Raw genomic sequence first — 18,158 nt, 5'->3', positions numbered from 1 at the left:
ACTTCCGCTCCCTAGTCATGTGAAACCCCCCCCACCCCACCACCACCACCACAGATAGTGATGGGTGTGGTGTTGTTTCATAAAATAAAAATATCATGCTCTCAGAAGGACAAAAATGCCCCCGAAAATCAACTCAAATATTGCCCTTTAGAAAACTGACACAAGTGACTACAGGCAACAAAAACATCTATCAAATTTGTCATTTTATTATAATCCTTTCAATCAAGTAAACTCTTATATATATATATATTATATAAATAAACAATTCTTAAATAAATCTGATGTATATACACAATGTAAAACTGACTTTATATTGTTTTTGCATGTCTTCAAACACGTCAAATGTGTATTGTTCATGAAACCTTAAAAAAAATATTTTTTTCTAAAAAGAAGTCTGACCTCCTCTACAAATCTTTTTCTCCGTCCTTACGAACCACAGAAACCATATCATATTACGTTACATTGCATTACAGAACATGGTTTTGAAAAAGTACAGAACATCAATATTTGAGGGCGTTTAGGCCCAGACTTCAATGACGTCACCGTCCTCCATGTCCAGGTCAGCTGGAGTCTGATTATATGAGACCCTTGACCCATCAAAGATAAATTTGGCTTTCCATCTAGCACTGGCGCTCAAACCAGAGACGTACTGAGACAGGATGGATCCTAGAGGAGCATTCTTTAAAAAAAAATGAACAATGACAGTTGAGTACTAAATAAATTTCACAGGAACAAGAACAAGATCCAAAAAGATGTACAGTACACACCTTTTGTAGGGAATACTCCTGCACAGATGCTTTCTCTTTGCCTTGCAGTCGCACAGTAATGACATTACTTTTGTCGCTCTCTTCTTGTTTATTCTGTTACTACACAATCTGGGGAAGACAGCAGAGACGAAAAGGAGTTGCATGAAGGCTGCAGGATTTTGTATGTGTCATTGTGTCAATGTTTCCATGTACCATCATTTAACCATGTCAAGAACTCGCAACAGGTCTCTCTTTAAAGGTTTATCAGTTAGCATTAAAGATTATTTTCCTGTGGAGAAAATGAATGGAGCTTTTACATCTGGAACCCTACTGGTGCACTCTGTAAGTGCACTGCGATGCATGCTAATGAATTCAGCTCATAATCACTACTGCTTTCTATTACCTATAATGTCAGCTATGCCGAGACCCAGCTCACTGACGGACGAGTGAATAGGGAGATCAATATCTTTCTTTAAAGGGGTCATATGATGCTGCTAAAAAGATATGTGGGGGCGTGTTCGAACGAGCCGTTTTAGGTAGGCGTGGCTAACTCTTAACTTTTATAAAGAATATCTCTTTGGATTTGAGACTTTAGCCTTTGCAAATTTACAGATCTTCTTTATGCACCAAGAGCTTGTAACACTCCAAAGAGAAAGGAAAAAATGAAATCGCATCATATGACCCCTTTAACAACAGAATTTGGCTGGGTCGGACATTGAGTTTGTTGGCCAACTGTTCCACAGCTTTACTCAACGGAGCCGTCTGCAATCATAAGGCACATACATACAATAAAAGTCAAATTTAAAAACATTCATTTTCCAGTTTGACTGGACCATACTCAACCAAACAAATACGCCACATATCGAGCAATACGTCATAAACAAGAGTCTCTATTCCACTTACAGACAGTATTGGGATTTTGAACAACTCTGTTCGACAGCGAAATTTTAGTGAAATTTCTCGCGCTGAGTCTCTGTCCTCAGCATTTTGGGGACGTCGTTTCTTTTTGCTGTCAGAAGAAATGATGAAGATGTCATCATCAGAGTCATTCACAGGAGATGGAGGGTTTCTGTATTCAACCACAGGCTCCTGAGGCTCATGCGAGAGACACACCAGAGAGCCAATCGCATCCCATTTCCTGTGGATTTCTCTAGGACAGAGATGAGAGAGAGAATGAGAGAATGTCAGATCTGTTTATCTCTGGCCTTACTTCCTGTTCATTTCATTACTTTACTAATATTGTTATTCATTTCTGTGTCCTATTTGAAAAAAGCTAACATTGTCTGTCATAAGAGCATTAAAACACTAAAAACTGCATGAGAAATTCAATATAAAAGAGAGATCATGAAATGTCAAAACATTTTTTGAGCAATGTTGCTTGGGCACTTTCCCATTGAGAATGGGTAACAAATTTATATCTGGATACTTTAGATTGGTCGTGGGTTCTGTGTCTCACCTGGTTGCCCGTTGACGGCAACATTGCTCAAAAAGTTGCCGCGTGTATCATCAGCCTTATTTCATTATTGATAGTGCCACTGACTGTATTTTTGGGTTTGCCCGTCTGCTCCGTTTCAGTAGTGGACTACATGGTGGAGGGGGTGGAGAGGGGGAACGGAGGATCTGCCTAGGGAGAAATGGAAGATGATGGTTTAGATGAAAGAACACCGCTCAGGGTATGCTTATCAATCATCAGATGATTAATTGGACGGGCTATGGTTCATTTGAATATCAAGGAGCTATTTAACAACATTGATTTTGGGTGTATAATGACACACTTTTTGTGTTTCATGGTGAAGTAAAGTCAGTCTGTGTACTTACTGAGCTTCAGTCTGTTCTGGCTCCTCCTCTGAGCCACTCAGATCAATGCTGATTGGCCGTCTCTCTGTACGAGGTGGGGAAGGAGACCACAGAGGACCACCTTTTTCCTCATCTGACACAATAAATGAAAACAGTGAGGATGGCGCGGATTACTCCCACTCACAAAATGATAAATATCTATAATGAAGAGTGATGGGAAACCCTCACTCACAGGAAGCAAAAATTACATAAAGGCCAGATATACACCGTTATCATCTAAAAGTTTGGGGTTGGAACATTTTCAAATGTTTTTGAAAGGATATGATCATTAAGCGTGCCTTTATTTGATTTTTTAAAAATACAGTAAAAACAAAAAAAATCCAAACAACATTTATTTGACATTGTTTTACATCATAAATGTCTTTATGGTCACTTTTGATTTATTTAATGCATCTTTGCTGAATAAAAATATACATTTCTAAAATAAAATGTTAGCATATAAAAAGTTATATTATACCTGTGAGAGTGGTGTGTTTGAAGGTTATTGGCTTCAGATTTAAGGAGCTGTTTACCTAAAACACAATAATGTAACATCTGAATCATCTTTTAGCATATGTTAACACCTTGCAACACATCTATCCCCATGCATTTAGATTACAGTCATATTATCAAACATGTGGGAAAGGTCATCAAGTATATTCTTTTCAGTCAGGAAGGTCTTTGAAGTCAAGCAGGCGAGATCTACTCACCTTGTTGGAGTAAACAGGTACTGTTGTGATGGAGGCAGCGTCGAGGATGCGTCGGCGTTTGGGGGGTTGTTTTGGAGGGTCTGATACAGTTACACCCCCGTCACTGTCTGTTACCTGAAATAAGGAAAAAGGCAACAGATTTCCCATATTACCTGATGGATTTAAACTGAAATTATATTTGTAAAATGCATTTATGTAAATAGTTAGCTGTCTAGCTTGTCAATCGCAATTTAAGTAGAATTAGCTTACAAATTTGTTTTCATTGACGGATAGATCACAAGAGTAATCGAAACCGTTCTGTAAACGGCTAATACCATGATTAAATGACCATTAACTCCAATTGAGACGGAGTAAAATTACTGTTATTGTTTTGTTGGGGAAGTCGTGGCCTAATGGTTAGAGAGTTGAACTCGTAACCCAAGGTTGCGGGTTCGAGTCTGGTACAGGCAGGGATTGTAGGTGGGGGGAGTGAATGTACAGCGCTCTCTCCCACCTTCAACCACGACTGAGGTGCCCTTGAGCAAGGCACCGAACCCCCAACTGCTCCCCGGGCGCCGCAGCAAAAAAATGGCTGCCGCTCGCTCCGGGTGTGTGTTCACGGTTTGTGTGTGTTCACTGCTGTGTGTGTGCACTTTGGATGGGTTAAATGCAGAGCACTAATTCAGAGTATGGGTCACCATACTTGGCCACATGTCACGTCACTTTCACACTTTCTTTCTTGTTTATTAATCAATGTAAACACATGCACAAGCATAGCGTTATTCAATTTTAAACTGGGGCTCTGTGAGTTACTGCAAACTTGGGGTATAACTTAAACATTTACTTGAACAAAAACATTTACTTTAAAAACACTTTTTCTATGTTGTTGTTGATTAATCGACGACAACTGATTATCCAGCGTGCTATTGCACATTAGGGCAGTTATAGATAATAGATATTCAGGATTGTTTTCTAACGACAACTTCTCAAACGTCGTGTCCATGTGAAATGTGCAGAATTGGAGTAGCAATAACTCTTCAAACTTAACACTCTATAACTGTTATAAACGAGATCTCACCATTTCAGCCATGTTTCGTTTCCGCGTGCGCTCTCGGTGAGGGCGTGACGTCACGAAACAAAGGCTCGCTCACGGAATACTTTAGTTTAGTTATTTGGTTTGATTTGGTTTAAATTTTTCATTCACAAACAAAAATTCGCAAATATTTTCCCATCCTATCCTCTTTTTAAAATTGAATTAAACTCACTTCTAAAATCTCTTCATCTTATAAATAATAAAAAATCCCTACGATTTCTGAAATATTATGCAGAAGTATTTAAAGAAAATTCATGTTTTTAGATGCTTTCCTTGTATGTGATAGTTTTTTTTATCTCATTGTAATGTCTCTGTAATGTCATTCACGTTCTGTTTTTTTGTAACAGTATTTAAGTTACTATTAATGTGTATGTGGTCATTATTATTGGTTATTATTTTCTGGATTTGTATGTGATCCCTTGACTATGTTCCTTTTGTATTGTCTGTTTAAGCATTAATAAAAATATACTTTAGTTGATTCCATTGATTCTTCTTACATTGATGAGGTTAATGTTTTAGTGAATAGTGAATTTTTCCTAGGCTAAGATAATTTATATAACTATTAATAACAGCTTCACTCTATAATACAATACTAGAAAAAGGTCTAGAAGCGGTGGTGTAATGTTCATCTTTCAAGATTTAATTTATCTCAAGATCAAGGATGGAATTATATATTCAAGATTAATATAAAAAAAACTTAAAATAATCTGCCATTAAAAAATAAAATAAAATTATTGACCACTGTTTGGTGAATGTGTAGTTCTGAGTATCTGTGGTGGTTACAAGCCCTTTACAAGATCCATTTTTAACATTTGAAACATACTATTTGGCCATTACAAAATACAGACAATAGATTTGTGATTTGTGTACCTTTAATTCACATGTAAAGGGTTTATTACTTAAGCCCAATTCCATTGCAGTTGGTCTCCTTGCATTCAGATTCACAAAAACATCATACAAAAGATGCAGTATAAAATATACCAATACTATGTACATGGTAACAGAAAATGGGGAAAATAACACATAAAAACAGAATCGATACTCAAAATCCTGTTTTCAATCACAACAACCATGCAGGATCTTTTTGCAAATAATGTCCCATTTTGTATATTTCTATCACTTCTTTTTGTTCTCCTTGCAGGCCACTACATATCGCTGAGCGACGTTGAGAGGTGGAGAATAGCCATCAGCATAAGATGTATCCTCAAACAGAACCGAGTAGTCATCCTGGGGCTGGAAAAGACATGAGATGTATCAAATTATAGGTAAATTATTCTTCTATTCATATATATCTGGTCTAGTGATGCAACAAAACCCATAACAAAGAAATATTCTAACAAGAGTTTGGAAGGTTTTATAAAAAAGCACTGCTACAAACCTCCCTGTAGCATCATTAAGAGTGATAACAAATCTTCAACACTTCGAGTATCTCTGAAGCCTCTTATCCTACACTTCAATCAGTGTTTTAACTCATTCTGGTTCTGCTCACCCGATGTGGCGGCGTGTGGATCAGAGCTCTGTAAAAGCACGTGGTCTGTGGATAGAGGGCCAGCACCAGCTGATCCTTACTGAAGAGGGCCTCTGGGTCGGTCTCTGGGTTTGCTTTCCACTGTGGAAGAGGAATTATTCTTCTCCGACTCAACGTGTGTCTCCTGAATAAAAGAGAAAATGAGATCATTTGAGTAAAGCACTCCTGGAATTACACTACTGTTCAAAAGTTTGGAGTCACTAAGTAAAATAGTAACAAGTGTGAAATATTATTACAATTTAAAATAACTTTATTTAAAATGTAATTTATTCCTGTGATGCAAAGCTGAATTTTCAGCATCATTACACTCCGGTCTTCAGTGTCACATGGTCCTTCAGAAATTATTCTAATATGCTGATTTGCATTTCTTCTTGTAAATGTTGGAAATAGTTATGCTGCTCAATATTTTAGTGGAAACTATGATGCATTTTTTCAAGGATCTTGAAAATAGAAAAATAGAAAATTCAAGAGATCTGCATTCATTTGAAATATAAGCATTTTGTAATATTATAAATGTATTTATTGTCACATTTGATCAATTCAATGCATCCTAACTAAATTACTGATTTCTTTAAAAAAACAACAACAACAGTGTATCAATTCACATGAGGGTGAAAATCATGAATAATGGATCTGTACTTACTCTTTACCCTCTTCATCAATGTCATCCACTTCATATCTGATAAAAAAAATATCATCATGATGTTACATTACCATTTTACACAATCAGGTTTAAAACTAAAAGCTAAAATGAAATAAATATATAGCCCCATTGCTGAGTTCAACTAGTAGATGATTACTTGTTGGTGGAGTGATTGTAGCTGACAACTTCTGCAAGAATCCACTGCTCATCACCATCTACGGCCTTCACACGCGCCGCCACCTTGTCACCCTGTTTAGCCACATAGTCACTGCTTGCTGGTATAGCGCCACACAGTGGTGGTGGACTGAAGGAGTAAGACAGGTATGAATTAGTGAAATGAAACCATTTTGACTCATTATTCACTGACTAAATAAGCATTTCTAAAATGAAGAAAGCATAATGTAGGAGACTCTGAATACCTCTCGCCAGGTTTGCCGATCCAGAGAGGAAGTGTCATGGCTGACTGTTGTAACAGGGTCATCAGGACCCCTCTGCGCATGGTCTTTCTGGGTGGGTCGGTGTCACTGTACACTCCTGCCATCCTGGCAGCTGCAGAAAGGGAAGAGTTTGATTAGCTTCCACATTTGTCCAAATACATGCAGATGAACATGTTTACAAACTAATATCCAAGACTTACCAATCCGTCTCTCCTCCAGAAGGGATTTAATTTCGGCAATCTTGTCAAGCGCCCGGCGAAGTATACTGTGGGAGGGATGCATATAAATCTGATCCATTAACGCTGTAAAGCTTGACATATTAAATAATGGTTAGAAAAATGTATTTACACATTTTGAGTATAGTTGATACATCAGGCTTTTTTTGGCACATTTAGTATAATACAGGAGAATATGGAGCTCATACTCAAGGAGTAGAAAAAAAAACTCCATTTTATTCAGAGGCCCATAGTGAGAAAAAATATGTGATTTGGTGCAGTTTTTATATGTCCAAAAAACTAAGATGAAATTCTGATAGCTTTTAATGTAAATCAATGAGAATTGTATAACAGTATAGCAGATTACTTACATAAAATGCCTAGAAATATCATATTTAACTCTATATCTCCCAGTAATATGACTTTGTAAGATGGTATCTAAATGCTTAGATCTTATGATCAAAGGTCTGCAGTTTTTACTGAGGGTGACAAAACATACAATGCAATGCAATACAATAATGATTAAGAGATGTACAAATAATTGTTCCTCAAAATCCTGATGTATTATATTTGATACTCACATATTAACATGACTTTTGTAAAAAAAAAAAAAAAAAAAGATTTAAGGCTAACAAAGTTATTCAATCCAGTAAATGTTAATCTTGAAATATTATTAACAATATAAAAGTTATTCTTTTAAAAGTTTCCTTTATAAAAATCAGTAAAGATTTCACAGCAAAAATACTTGATGCACAAATTTGTGCATCAAGTATGATGCAGTAGGCTTTATAGGATTAATAATATTCAACAAGTCTGTCTTTCCAGTCAGCATACATCTGGGAGCCTTGGGCAAAAATTCCACAAGATGGGGCTATACAACTACAAGATGTTCAAGATCTTCCAGCTTTTTTTGTAAAAAGAAAACAAAATAGTCAACAATGAAAAGAATAATGTCAAGAACAGATCATTTAGTTAATCATCTTTTATAAGTATTTTTTAAAGTGAAGCTCCATCCTTTGAATTGATGTAAAGCGTTGCAAAGGGAAGCCAAAATGCAACAACTTTCACATCAACTTACCCACATTCAGCCTCAGCATCAGCTTTAGCTGTAGTGTAAAGACCCCTCAGTTTTGTCCGATAGTATGGAGAAGCTGAGGAAGAAATAAGCAGATTTAATGTGGAACAGAAATATCAGACAAGAAATTAAATTCATAAATACAAGAGAGATCTAGTTTGACCGTATTGAACACTACTTATTCTCTTTATGCGATTATTACAATTATTAACTTAATATTAATGTGACTTGTTCTCGTTGTAAACAATGCAATAGGAATTCATGTCTTACTCTTATTCTCTGTTTGCATCCTTTCATGTGTTTTCTGGATGTTGAGAAGGTTGTGTTCACTTCTCGATCGCTCTTCCTGTGTATTTTTAAGAGAGATTAGGGTATAAAAACTGGATGTGGGCTAAAGTGTACAAAAAGGAGGTCCTAAAGCATATAAACTCAAACTACAGTGATCATGCATGGGACAACAGAGTAGTGCTCACCTGAGTTTGCTTTATGAGCTGATGCAGCTCATTCAGCAACTCTGCGATTTTGGTGTCTGCTGACACTAAAGCCATTGTACCTGCAAGAAAAAACGTTATTTCGGTTAACTTTAACCAGAATTATTAAGACTGGAATTCAAATGTAACTTACATGTAAATAACACTCAGGAAGACATATAAATATTAAAGAAATCAAATTAAACGGCACCACTGATATTGCACAAAACTAAAGTAATATTGCCATAATGCAATAATTCTATTAATAATGCATCTAGGTTTAGGTGTTATGTAGCTCAAATCCACATACATAACAGTGCGCCATTAACTGGATGGAGCTCAGATCACACCCTCCGCGCGCGCACAGATTGATAAGCAAGAAAAGCGTGAATCTCACCTTCAAACACACAGTTCCGCGATGCTCTGCAGACTCACCTTATGCATTAATACACGAACTATGAACAAAAAACATTTATTTATTACAGTTTCGCTTTCCTTGACGAATTTTAGGATTTGTTTTCCCTTTGCATCGATTGGCTAGCTCGAGCTAGGCCTTGTATGGGCCCACTGAAGGGACAAACTTCATGCCATGTTTTCAAAACGGCTTGTTGAGGAATTACTGTTGGGGACTTTATCAATCTTTTAGAGAGATAAATCACTAAGACCAATGGTTTAAATGATGCACCTCTTTCTAAAACATATCATACGCTTATATTATAATATATTGCCACTATATATATATATATATATATATATATTGTTCGTTTTTACTGTGTCTTCAGGAAAAGGGCTACCAAGCCACTTCTGAAACAGAAACAATTTCAGAAGCATCTTACCTGGGCTAAGGAGAAAAAGAACTGAACTGTTGATCAGTGGTCCAAAGTCCTCTTTTCAGATAAAAGTAAATGTTGCATTTCATTTGGAAATGAAGGTCTGGAGTCTGGAGGAAGACTGGAGAGGCACAGAATCCAAGCTGCCTGAAGTCCAGTGTGAAGTTTCCGGTTTCGCTTTCCTTGACGAATTTTAGGATTTGTTTTCCCTTTGCATCGATTGGCTAGCTCGAGCTAGGCCTTGTATGGGCCCACTGAAGGGACAAACTTCATGCCATGTTTTCAAAACGGCTTGTTAATTAATTACTGTTGGGGACTTTATCAATCTTTTAGAGAGATAAATCACTAAGACCAATGGTTTAAATGATGCACCTCTTTCTAAAACATATCATACGCTTATATTATAATATATTGCCACTATATATATATATATATATATATATATTGTTCGTTTTTACTGTTTTTATTGTCCTCATTTGTAAGTCGCCTTGGATAAAAGCGTCTGCTAAATGACTAAATGTAAATGTAAATGTATATGACGTTTAGGACACATTATGCAGGTGCATCTCAAAAAATTTGAATATCGTGAAAAAGTTCTCTTTTTTTGTAACTTTCATATATTCTAGATTCATTACATGTAAAGAAAAACATTTCTTTGGGGTGCTGTGACGTCTGCTTGTGTTTGTCCATTGTGTTTTATCAAGTCCAAAGTCAATGCGGCCGTCTACCAGGAGATTTTGGCGCACTTTATGCTTCCATCTGCTGACAAGCTTTATGGAGATGCTGATTTCCTTTTCCAGCAGGATTTTTGCACATGCCCACAGTGCCAAAACCACTTCCAAGTGGTTTGCTGATTAGATATGACTGTGCTTGATTGGCCAGCCAACATGCTTGACCTGAAGCCCATATGGAATCTATGAGATATTTTCAAGAGAAAGATGAGAAACAGTGGATCCAACAATACAGACGAGCTGAAGGTTCAATAGTGTCTCAGCAGTGCCACAGGCTGATCGCTTCCATGTCACACCTCACTGATGCTGGAGTTTGTGCTAAAGGAGTCCCAACCAAGTATTGAGTGCATAAATGAACATACTTTAAAGAACTTGAACTTTTCTGTTTTGCAAATCCTTTTTTTTTTTATTATTGATCTTTGGAAATATTCTAATATTTTGAGATACTGGATTTTACTTTCATGAGCTGTAAGCTCTAATCATCAAAATTAAAACAAAAAAACTTTTGAAATGTTTTACTTTACATGTAATGAATCTAGAATATATGATTAAAAAAAGTTACAAAAAAAGAACTTTTTCATGATATTCTAATTTTTTTAGATGCACCTGTATAATCAAAAGATAATGATAGAATTAATGTGCCACAAAAGAGAATCATCATAAGTTATCTTTAGCATTATCGTCACTATCACAACACTAACCTACATATTTGGCTAGTTAGGTAAGGGTTAGGTTTAGGTGCATACATTTCTGTCATTAATTGGGTTGTTTTGGGGGTTCTTGATTTTAAATGTTGTTTTGTTTTTATAGACTATTAAAATATATGCTTAAACATTTGATGTTTTATTATTGTCCTATTATTATGTCACATTAATGTATTTATAGCTATTGTGCATTTAAAGGCCTTTTTGATTCATTTTTGTTTAGAAAAAAATGTCCCTATCTTAACAGTGTTTATTTCAAGAACCATTCATGTGTATATTGGTTTTGTGGAGGGTTAAAATTCTTTGTTTCTTGCTTAGCTGGTGCTGTTTATGTTTTAATACCTAAACTAACTTTGACAAAGTACTATTATTATATAGTGAAAGCAACAGGGCGTAACTTTAAATGCATGGCACATAAAGAGACCATATGGGGGGAAAAAAGCAACTGTCAAAGATTAAATAAGAGACAGTAGATCATTCAGACAGTAATAAGCCCCCATATATCTGACCTGAACTCTACTGTGTCCAAAGGCTGTGAATGATGAGATAATATGGAGTTAATTTTCAACAGAAACACTTGTAAGCATGGCGAAAAGCAAAACAGACAGACGGCGATAAGCTGTGGTTTATCTAGCAAAGAAATCCTGATCTGGGCAAGAAGGATGGTGAAAAGCAGAGAGATTGGTTATGTTTTCATAGCTGAATGCATATTGGCTCGGCCAATAACTTTGTAAATATTTGTACAGAACACCTCATTCTCACATGATATCAGTTTGAGAGCCAAGGCAAACAGTCAAGGCTAAAGAGGGAAAGGAAAAGAGAAGAATTTGTACCAAAACAGAGCATAAAATTAAAGAGATTAGGGAGAAGAAAGGTTTTGTTTTATTTGAGAAAACATAGAATCAACTCAGATTAAGAACTAGAGCACTATGGTTAGAGAGCTACAGATAAAAAGAGGGAAAAAACATTGTGGTACAGTGTGTTCTACTCATGTGCTACCTCAGGATTGTTTATGGCTCTGGAAGAAGAAATACATTCTGTAATCTCTAACCTCCCTCATTTCTCACGTAGCTCATGTGTTCATGTACACAAGACTAAGTCGTGGAATATTTGAGTGCAGTAGAAAAACTGAATCTCTTGTGCTCTTCCTCTGTCATTACAACAGCACAGAACCACAGCAGTCTTACTGTAAACTACATCACCCAAAAATATCCACAGCAGTCACCATACAGACCTCTGCCAAATTCCATTGTAATGAGTAGAGAACTTATGGCCATCTGCGCTTGTACAATGGAGTGCAAAATGAGAGCATGCTGGGGGGGAAAGTAAAACAACAAATACATTATACACAAACTGCTTAATAATAGACAAGCGAGATTATAAAAATATATAGTATAGGAAAAAAATGGTGTAGGATTTGAAACAATTTTCACTCAGAAATTGCCTAGTAATTTGTAATGATTACAAAGAAACAGCAAATAAACAAATAATTACAAAGAAACAGCAAATAACACACTGAATTAAACATTTTGAAACAGAAAGACTAAAATAGTCAGTCGCTTTTTAAATTGCTTAAAAATTGCTTTTTAAGACTGCATTTATTTGATCAAAAACTAGAATTGTTTTATAGTTATTGTGATATATCATTACAATCTAAAATAACTGTTTTCAAATTTTAATGTATTTATAATGCAATCTATTCCTAAACAGAATTTTCATCAGCCATTATTTACAATTCTTTGATGAATAGAACATTTAATTTAAGTATTAATTCCTTTTGAACGGCTTTCAATGGGGGAACAAATGCTTTTTGCCTTCAGAATCTTGTATATGGCATCAGCAGGGACTACAGGGCCATGCTAACTAGCAGAAAACCTTTTTTTTTTGTGATCAAATGTTTATTAAACAAAAAGAACAACATCACAAGACCAAAGGGAAATATGTATATACATATATATCAAATACATATACACACACCCATGCATTGACACATATACAAAATGAACATTTATAAAAAAAACACACACACACGCACGCACGCAACAAAACAACAACAACAAAAACACACAGGGGAATTACTCATGTTCAGGAGCTCAAATTAAACCAACTTAAAATACAGGTAAAGAGAAGAGATCATCTCAACCAGGTTAACCTTGAACATGTCCTAAAAATGTTATTTAGTCTATGAACTGCAATAGGGTGGAAGCTTTCGTCTGCTAGTCTTTGCTTTGATGGTGCAATAATGACTGCCCGACGGCAAGGAACAAAACAGCTTGTGGCCGGACTGCAGTGAATCTTGAATGATGGATTGGGCTTCTCTTTGCCAGTGGAGGATGTGGATTTTGCCAGTTGTGGCAGATTGCATCATATGATCCTCTATGCTGATGACAGTAGCCACCATAGTGCATTTTGTCATGCTTGATTACACACACATTCAATGAGTTTGTACAGCTATTAGGCGCGCAAGCAGCACTGACAGAATAAACTGAATTAGAAAGGATAAGACATTGTGAATGTAGCCAAACTCACACTACAATAAAAACAAAAGGCATTTCTTCTGCTATAGTTTTCAGCAGGTGCAATTCAAAGACAATTTCCTATAATAGTCAATCAAATTATATAATACAGTACCCTGTTTTGACACACTAATCGTCTGGAGTAGATCTCCAACAGTGAATAAGCAAACCTTTTAGTCTGAAAATAGACATTCACACAAAAGGCTACTGAAATGAGTCTCGCACTCCCTAAAGACAATATTTTCTTTAAAATAGAGGAGGTTAGTGGGTCACAGTCCACTGGGGGACGTCAGGTGTAAATAAGAGAGAGACAAACATTAACTAAATTAATCTAATCTTTCTAATCTTTATCAGATATAAGTAAACACGCTCAGACTGAGGGAGAAAGAGAGTTAGCTAATGAAAACAGAAATATTAGACTAATTGAAATGTTTAAAATGTGTTGTTTTGTCTTCCTGAAATGAAAAAAAGAACAGCATGAACAGACAGTTAGGCCTAAGTTTGAGTTCTATATCAACTGAAAATATGAAACAAAAAGTCAAAACAAAAACACTGTCATCTGCTCTGAAGGACATCCTGTCTGGCAGTCGGTGAAGTATGCTGATAAAACATTAACTCACATCTGATGCAACTTTACTTCTGGTCGTGTTGATCCATCAATAGGCGGGGAGCTGAGGAACCAAAGGCGGAGCCACGTCTTTAAAAGAAGGTAACTTGCAGGCTTGTAAACAACGCTGAACCGAGGACAAGAAAGAGGACTTTTAGAAACACATCTATAACTGAACATCGCATATTTTTTGCACAACTTCTCCTTGTGTTTATCCGCTGTTACTCCAGAAGTTTCGCTAATCGCTGACAAAATGAGCAACCACGTTGACGTGAAAAACATTGAGCCGACCACTTTTGAGGACCGCTACTACGATGAATATGAATATTATAACTTAACAGACCGTTATACCGGTAAGTTTTTTAAAACGCTTTATTATTATTATTATTAGACTAATCTATAAAAATGTTTTTTAAAAAGTAAAGTATTTTTGAGAGTTGTGTAGCTACAGTGTTGCCATGACGGCTTTTTTGTGTAGCTGGCAACACGAATTACTTTCTAAAGAGCTTTCGTTCATTATCGGCGTTCTCCATAATGTCTAGTTAGCCTACTGACCTGCTTTTGTGTGTGTGTGTGTGTGTGTGTGTGTGTTGACTACAGAGTGCGCTAGTCGCAAGGGCAGGACGAAGAAGGAGGCGAGCTGTAACACGAACAAGCACAACCCTGCGGGACACGAGCGCAAAATAGTGGAGAAGCTCCAGAATGCTGAGAAGAAGTCCAAAGAGTGACACAGAAGAGGTGTGTAAAACACCTTCTTTCTACAGTATAGTCAACATTTGAAGTGGTTCAAAAAAGTTCATCAAAGTTGTCTGTATTGTTTTGGTCAGTGTTCGAACTATACCGTGGACTTAACAATATTTTTCGAGACCCCCCAAAATTTCACAAATCCCATTTTCAGGGGAGCCCATGTCTTATTAAGGGGAGCCGAGCTCCCCGTAGCTCCCCCGTAGTTCGCACCCTGGTTTTGGTTTTAGGACAACTTTAATTAAAGGATTTAATCCACTTCAAATGTTGACTATACTATAGATTAACACTGAGAAGAAAAAACATGTTAATTGAACAATCATGTTTGTCTTGTAGATTGAATCGGACGGCTATCATGGCAACCGACCACAGGTGTCTCTGCGGGAAACGGGCGCTGAGCTGCAGCGGGATCCGCCTCAGGGCGAGAAGACTGACTCGTGAAGCGCAGTTTTGTCAGACACACCGCTCTTGTCAACCCGATCTCATGAAAGTGCATATAAATAGTACGCCAAATAAAAACGAAAACTAGTGGTATTGATGCGCAAAAATGGACTTTGGAGTGTATATGCTATGCGATGGGTAGGTTTAGGGTTGTGGGGTAGATGCATATCATATGTACGCAAAAACTGCGTATCATATGCATGCCAACAAATTTCGTATCATATGCACGCGGAAACTGCGTATTATATGCACACCAAACACATGCGTATCATATGCACGCCAACGTCCATTTTTGCGTAGCAGTACCACGAGTTTTCGTTTTTATTTGGCGTACTATTTATACGCATTTTCATGAGACCGGGTAGGCTATGTGGTGGCCCTGCAGATCCAGCACCTGTTCAGAGGAACCGATATGCTTGTGAAGTTGAATACTTTTAAACGGAAGCTTTGACCATGTTTGGTATTTTGGTATGACATTTTAAAAGTTCTCTTCTTTTAATAAAGACCACTTTTTTTCCATCAAAATTTGACCTGAGATTTCTTTGACGCCCTCCATTGACGATTTAAGTAAAATAAATAAGGTTAGGCCTATATATAGGCCTATATAGTTTTAAATCACAAATAGAACATTACATCATATCCCTATATTTAAAAAAAAAAAAATTTAAGCAATTTTCATCAATAAACATTTACATGAACCGCATTTCTCAAATGATAAAAAAAATTGTTTCTTTAAAAAATGTAAAAATACTTATATTATCATATAGGCTAATTTTTGTATGTGGCATGCTGTGGGATTTAAACATTTACACAGTTAACTACATCGACTTGTTTTCTGATTGATGCACAATAACGTAAGCGCAACCACACATTTTGAGTGGCAGATTTATGAAATGTTTGGATTATAATCTCCCATACCTTCTAAAGAATTTAGTGCATCAACATGCATTTCAAAGCGGTAAGAAGTGCTCCAAATGACCCAATACTGCTAAATCTATTTGTGACCCTGGACCACAAAACCAGCCATGAGGGTACATTTTTTAAAATTGAGATTTATACATATAAAAGAAAAAATGTGCTTTCCATTGATGTATTGTTTGTTTGTTTTTCTATTGATGTATTGTTTGGATGTATTGGTGGTTTGTTAGGATAGGACAATATTTGGCTGAGATACATCTATTTGAAAATCTGGAATCTGAGGGTGCAAAAAAAATCAAAATATTGAGAAAATCGCTCAGAGTTTATTAACCCCTGAAAAGGGAAACTCAGTGTTTTCGGTTCCAATAAAAGACAAAACTTAACCTCTCGGTAAGTAACTATGGTACGTTACTATGGTAACACTTACTATGGTAAGTTACCATAGTAACTTACTCTGTGAACCTAACCTGGTCGAGAGCAGGTTTTCTTTTTTTCCCAGAGTTTCTTTCGGTCTCCTCCCCCTTTTTAAAGGAAAGGAAAAAATGAAATCGCATCATATGACCCCTTTAATGAAAATGGAAACAAAATTATTTTTCTTACCGGACCACTTTCATTTTCATCATGCAGACACGGTAAATGTGACAAAAATGGCATGTCTTTTTTATAAAGGATCCTGTTTTAGGATTTCCAGTGTGGTTGGATGCATTGATTACACATATTCTCAGCATCTCACCTTCCGAAAATGAAGCTGATTACTGTATGGAATGGAAGGATGCCAGATGGAAGGGTAGTAGTGCAAGATATATGCCGTAACCACCACCACAGCTGAAATTATTCACAATTTATTTGGTCATCTTTATGTTCTACAACGAAAAGCTGCTGCACATTGAAATAGATATACACTGAATGATATTTATTGAAGGACAAATATTTGTGAAGTCGTGTAACGTTCGCCTACATCCATTTTACGCTTGAAGCTTTCTTATGACTGGTTTTGTGGTCCAGGGTCACATTTAGTCTGTCATGTGTTTGACATTAAAGTCACAATGTAGTTGAAAACGATCTGTCACAGCAACATAAAACCCTCACAGAGCAAGACAGAAAGAGGGCAGTAGTGAAGCAGTAAAGAGATGTGGAGCTGAATACGAGACGTGGAAATGAATTTTGCACAGAGGATTATCTAAAAGCACCAAGTATCTCATTTAAGAGCGTTTTGAAAAGCATGTGCACTATAGGGAGCAGTTCAAAGCAAATATGACTGTCTTTAGTAGCCTTTTCAACAGGAGCCAGAAGTGGAATAAACAAATGCAACCACTACACCGGCACAATGTTTTTATGCAGAGATTGTGAGCTTTTTGCAGTACATATACTGTACTTCATAACATATTTCATAAACAATATTCTTCATATCAGGTCAAGTATTTGGTAATTGGACACTGAAAAGAACAATTAAATTAACTCCTACTCACAGGATGCACAATCCGGGCTGCATAACAGCAACTGTTTAATAAACATGAACTGAAAAAGAAACTGAAGGAATACGAAATTAAAAAAGAAGTTATGCTTATGGTGAGTTGTATGAGTTAAATGGAGTCCATAAATGTTGAAAGATCTATATTAGGCTAACATGTAGAGATATGCACACAAAACCAAAGCATTAGATTAAAATTTGATCAGTCAGTAGGTGACAGGAATCTGTAGGTTGATCAGATTTTAACTCCTTTTCTCTTTCCAAACGTGCGTTGCATTATATCACCACGTGAAGGTCAAGAGTAAAGAGCTGCAGCCTAAAGGCTTAGAGAGGTTTACTGTAGGATATAAGCAACCAAAAAAAAACAAAAAAACCCACTGAACAACAATAAGGAAACAATGCAAGATTATTATGCAACATATCGAAATGTTGGAATATCTTGTGTTTCACAATAAAATGATACC

At 36.4% G+C, this 18,158-nt stretch overlaps 2 protein-coding genes and 1 pseudogene across 5 annotated transcripts; 1 reads left to right on the top strand and 2 right to left on the bottom strand.

Annotated features, from left to right (window-relative positions):
• Nucleotides 1-309: 309 nt before the first annotated feature.
• Nucleotides 310-4,431, bottom strand: LOC107755149 (NFATC2-interacting protein-like; annotated as a pseudogene).
• A 566-nt stretch (nt 4,432-4,997) lies between these two features.
• On the bottom strand, nt 4,998-17,714 carry LOC107754593 (SAGA-associated factor 29). Of its 4 annotated transcripts, XM_016571115.1 has the most exons (11): nt 17,693-17,714; nt 14,134-14,247; nt 8,736-8,815; nt 8,533-8,608; nt 8,266-8,338; nt 7,173-7,237; nt 6,955-7,084; nt 6,693-6,839; nt 6,536-6,571; nt 5,854-6,016; nt 4,998-5,597 (listed from the first exon to the last, which is right to left on the bottom strand). In XM_016571115.1, the coding sequence occupies exons 3-11, from the start codon at nt 8,808-8,810 to the stop codon at nt 5,481-5,483; spliced, it is 882 nt and encodes a 293-aa protein (XP_016426601.1). In that variant the 5' UTR covers nt 8,811-8,815; nt 14,134-14,247; nt 17,693-17,714; the 3' UTR covers nt 4,998-5,480. The 4 variants fall into 4 exon arrangements, with proteins under 4 accessions (XP_016426601.1, XP_016426593.1, XP_016426608.1 ...); XM_016571107.1 differs by lacking the exons at nt 14,134-14,247; nt 17,693-17,714 and adding an exon at nt 9,168-9,301; XM_016571122.1 differs by lacking the exons at nt 14,134-14,247; nt 17,693-17,714 and adding an exon at nt 8,887-8,971.
• LOC107754617 (nuclear protein 1-like) lies at nt 14,243-15,402 on the top strand. Its single transcript, XM_016571133.1, has 3 exons — nt 14,243-14,473; nt 14,721-14,858; nt 15,201-15,402. The coding sequence occupies exons 1-2, from the start codon at nt 14,374-14,376 to the stop codon at nt 14,846-14,848; spliced, it is 228 nt and encodes a 75-aa protein (XP_016426619.1). The 5' UTR covers nt 14,243-14,373; the 3' UTR covers nt 14,849-14,858; nt 15,201-15,402.
• Nucleotides 17,715-18,158: the final 444 nt, after the last annotated feature.

This window comes from Sinocyclocheilus rhinocerous, unplaced genomic scaffold (assembly GCF_001515625.1).
Source record: "Sinocyclocheilus rhinocerous isolate Xijiao unplaced genomic scaffold, SAMN03320098_v1.1 scaffold1063, whole genome shotgun sequence".
Classification (NCBI taxonomy): domain Eukaryota; kingdom Metazoa; phylum Chordata; class Actinopteri; order Cypriniformes; family Cyprinidae; genus Sinocyclocheilus; species Sinocyclocheilus rhinocerous.
The sequence above is the reverse complement of the archived record's forward strand: the minus strand, read 5'-3'. Positions and strand labels throughout refer to the sequence as shown.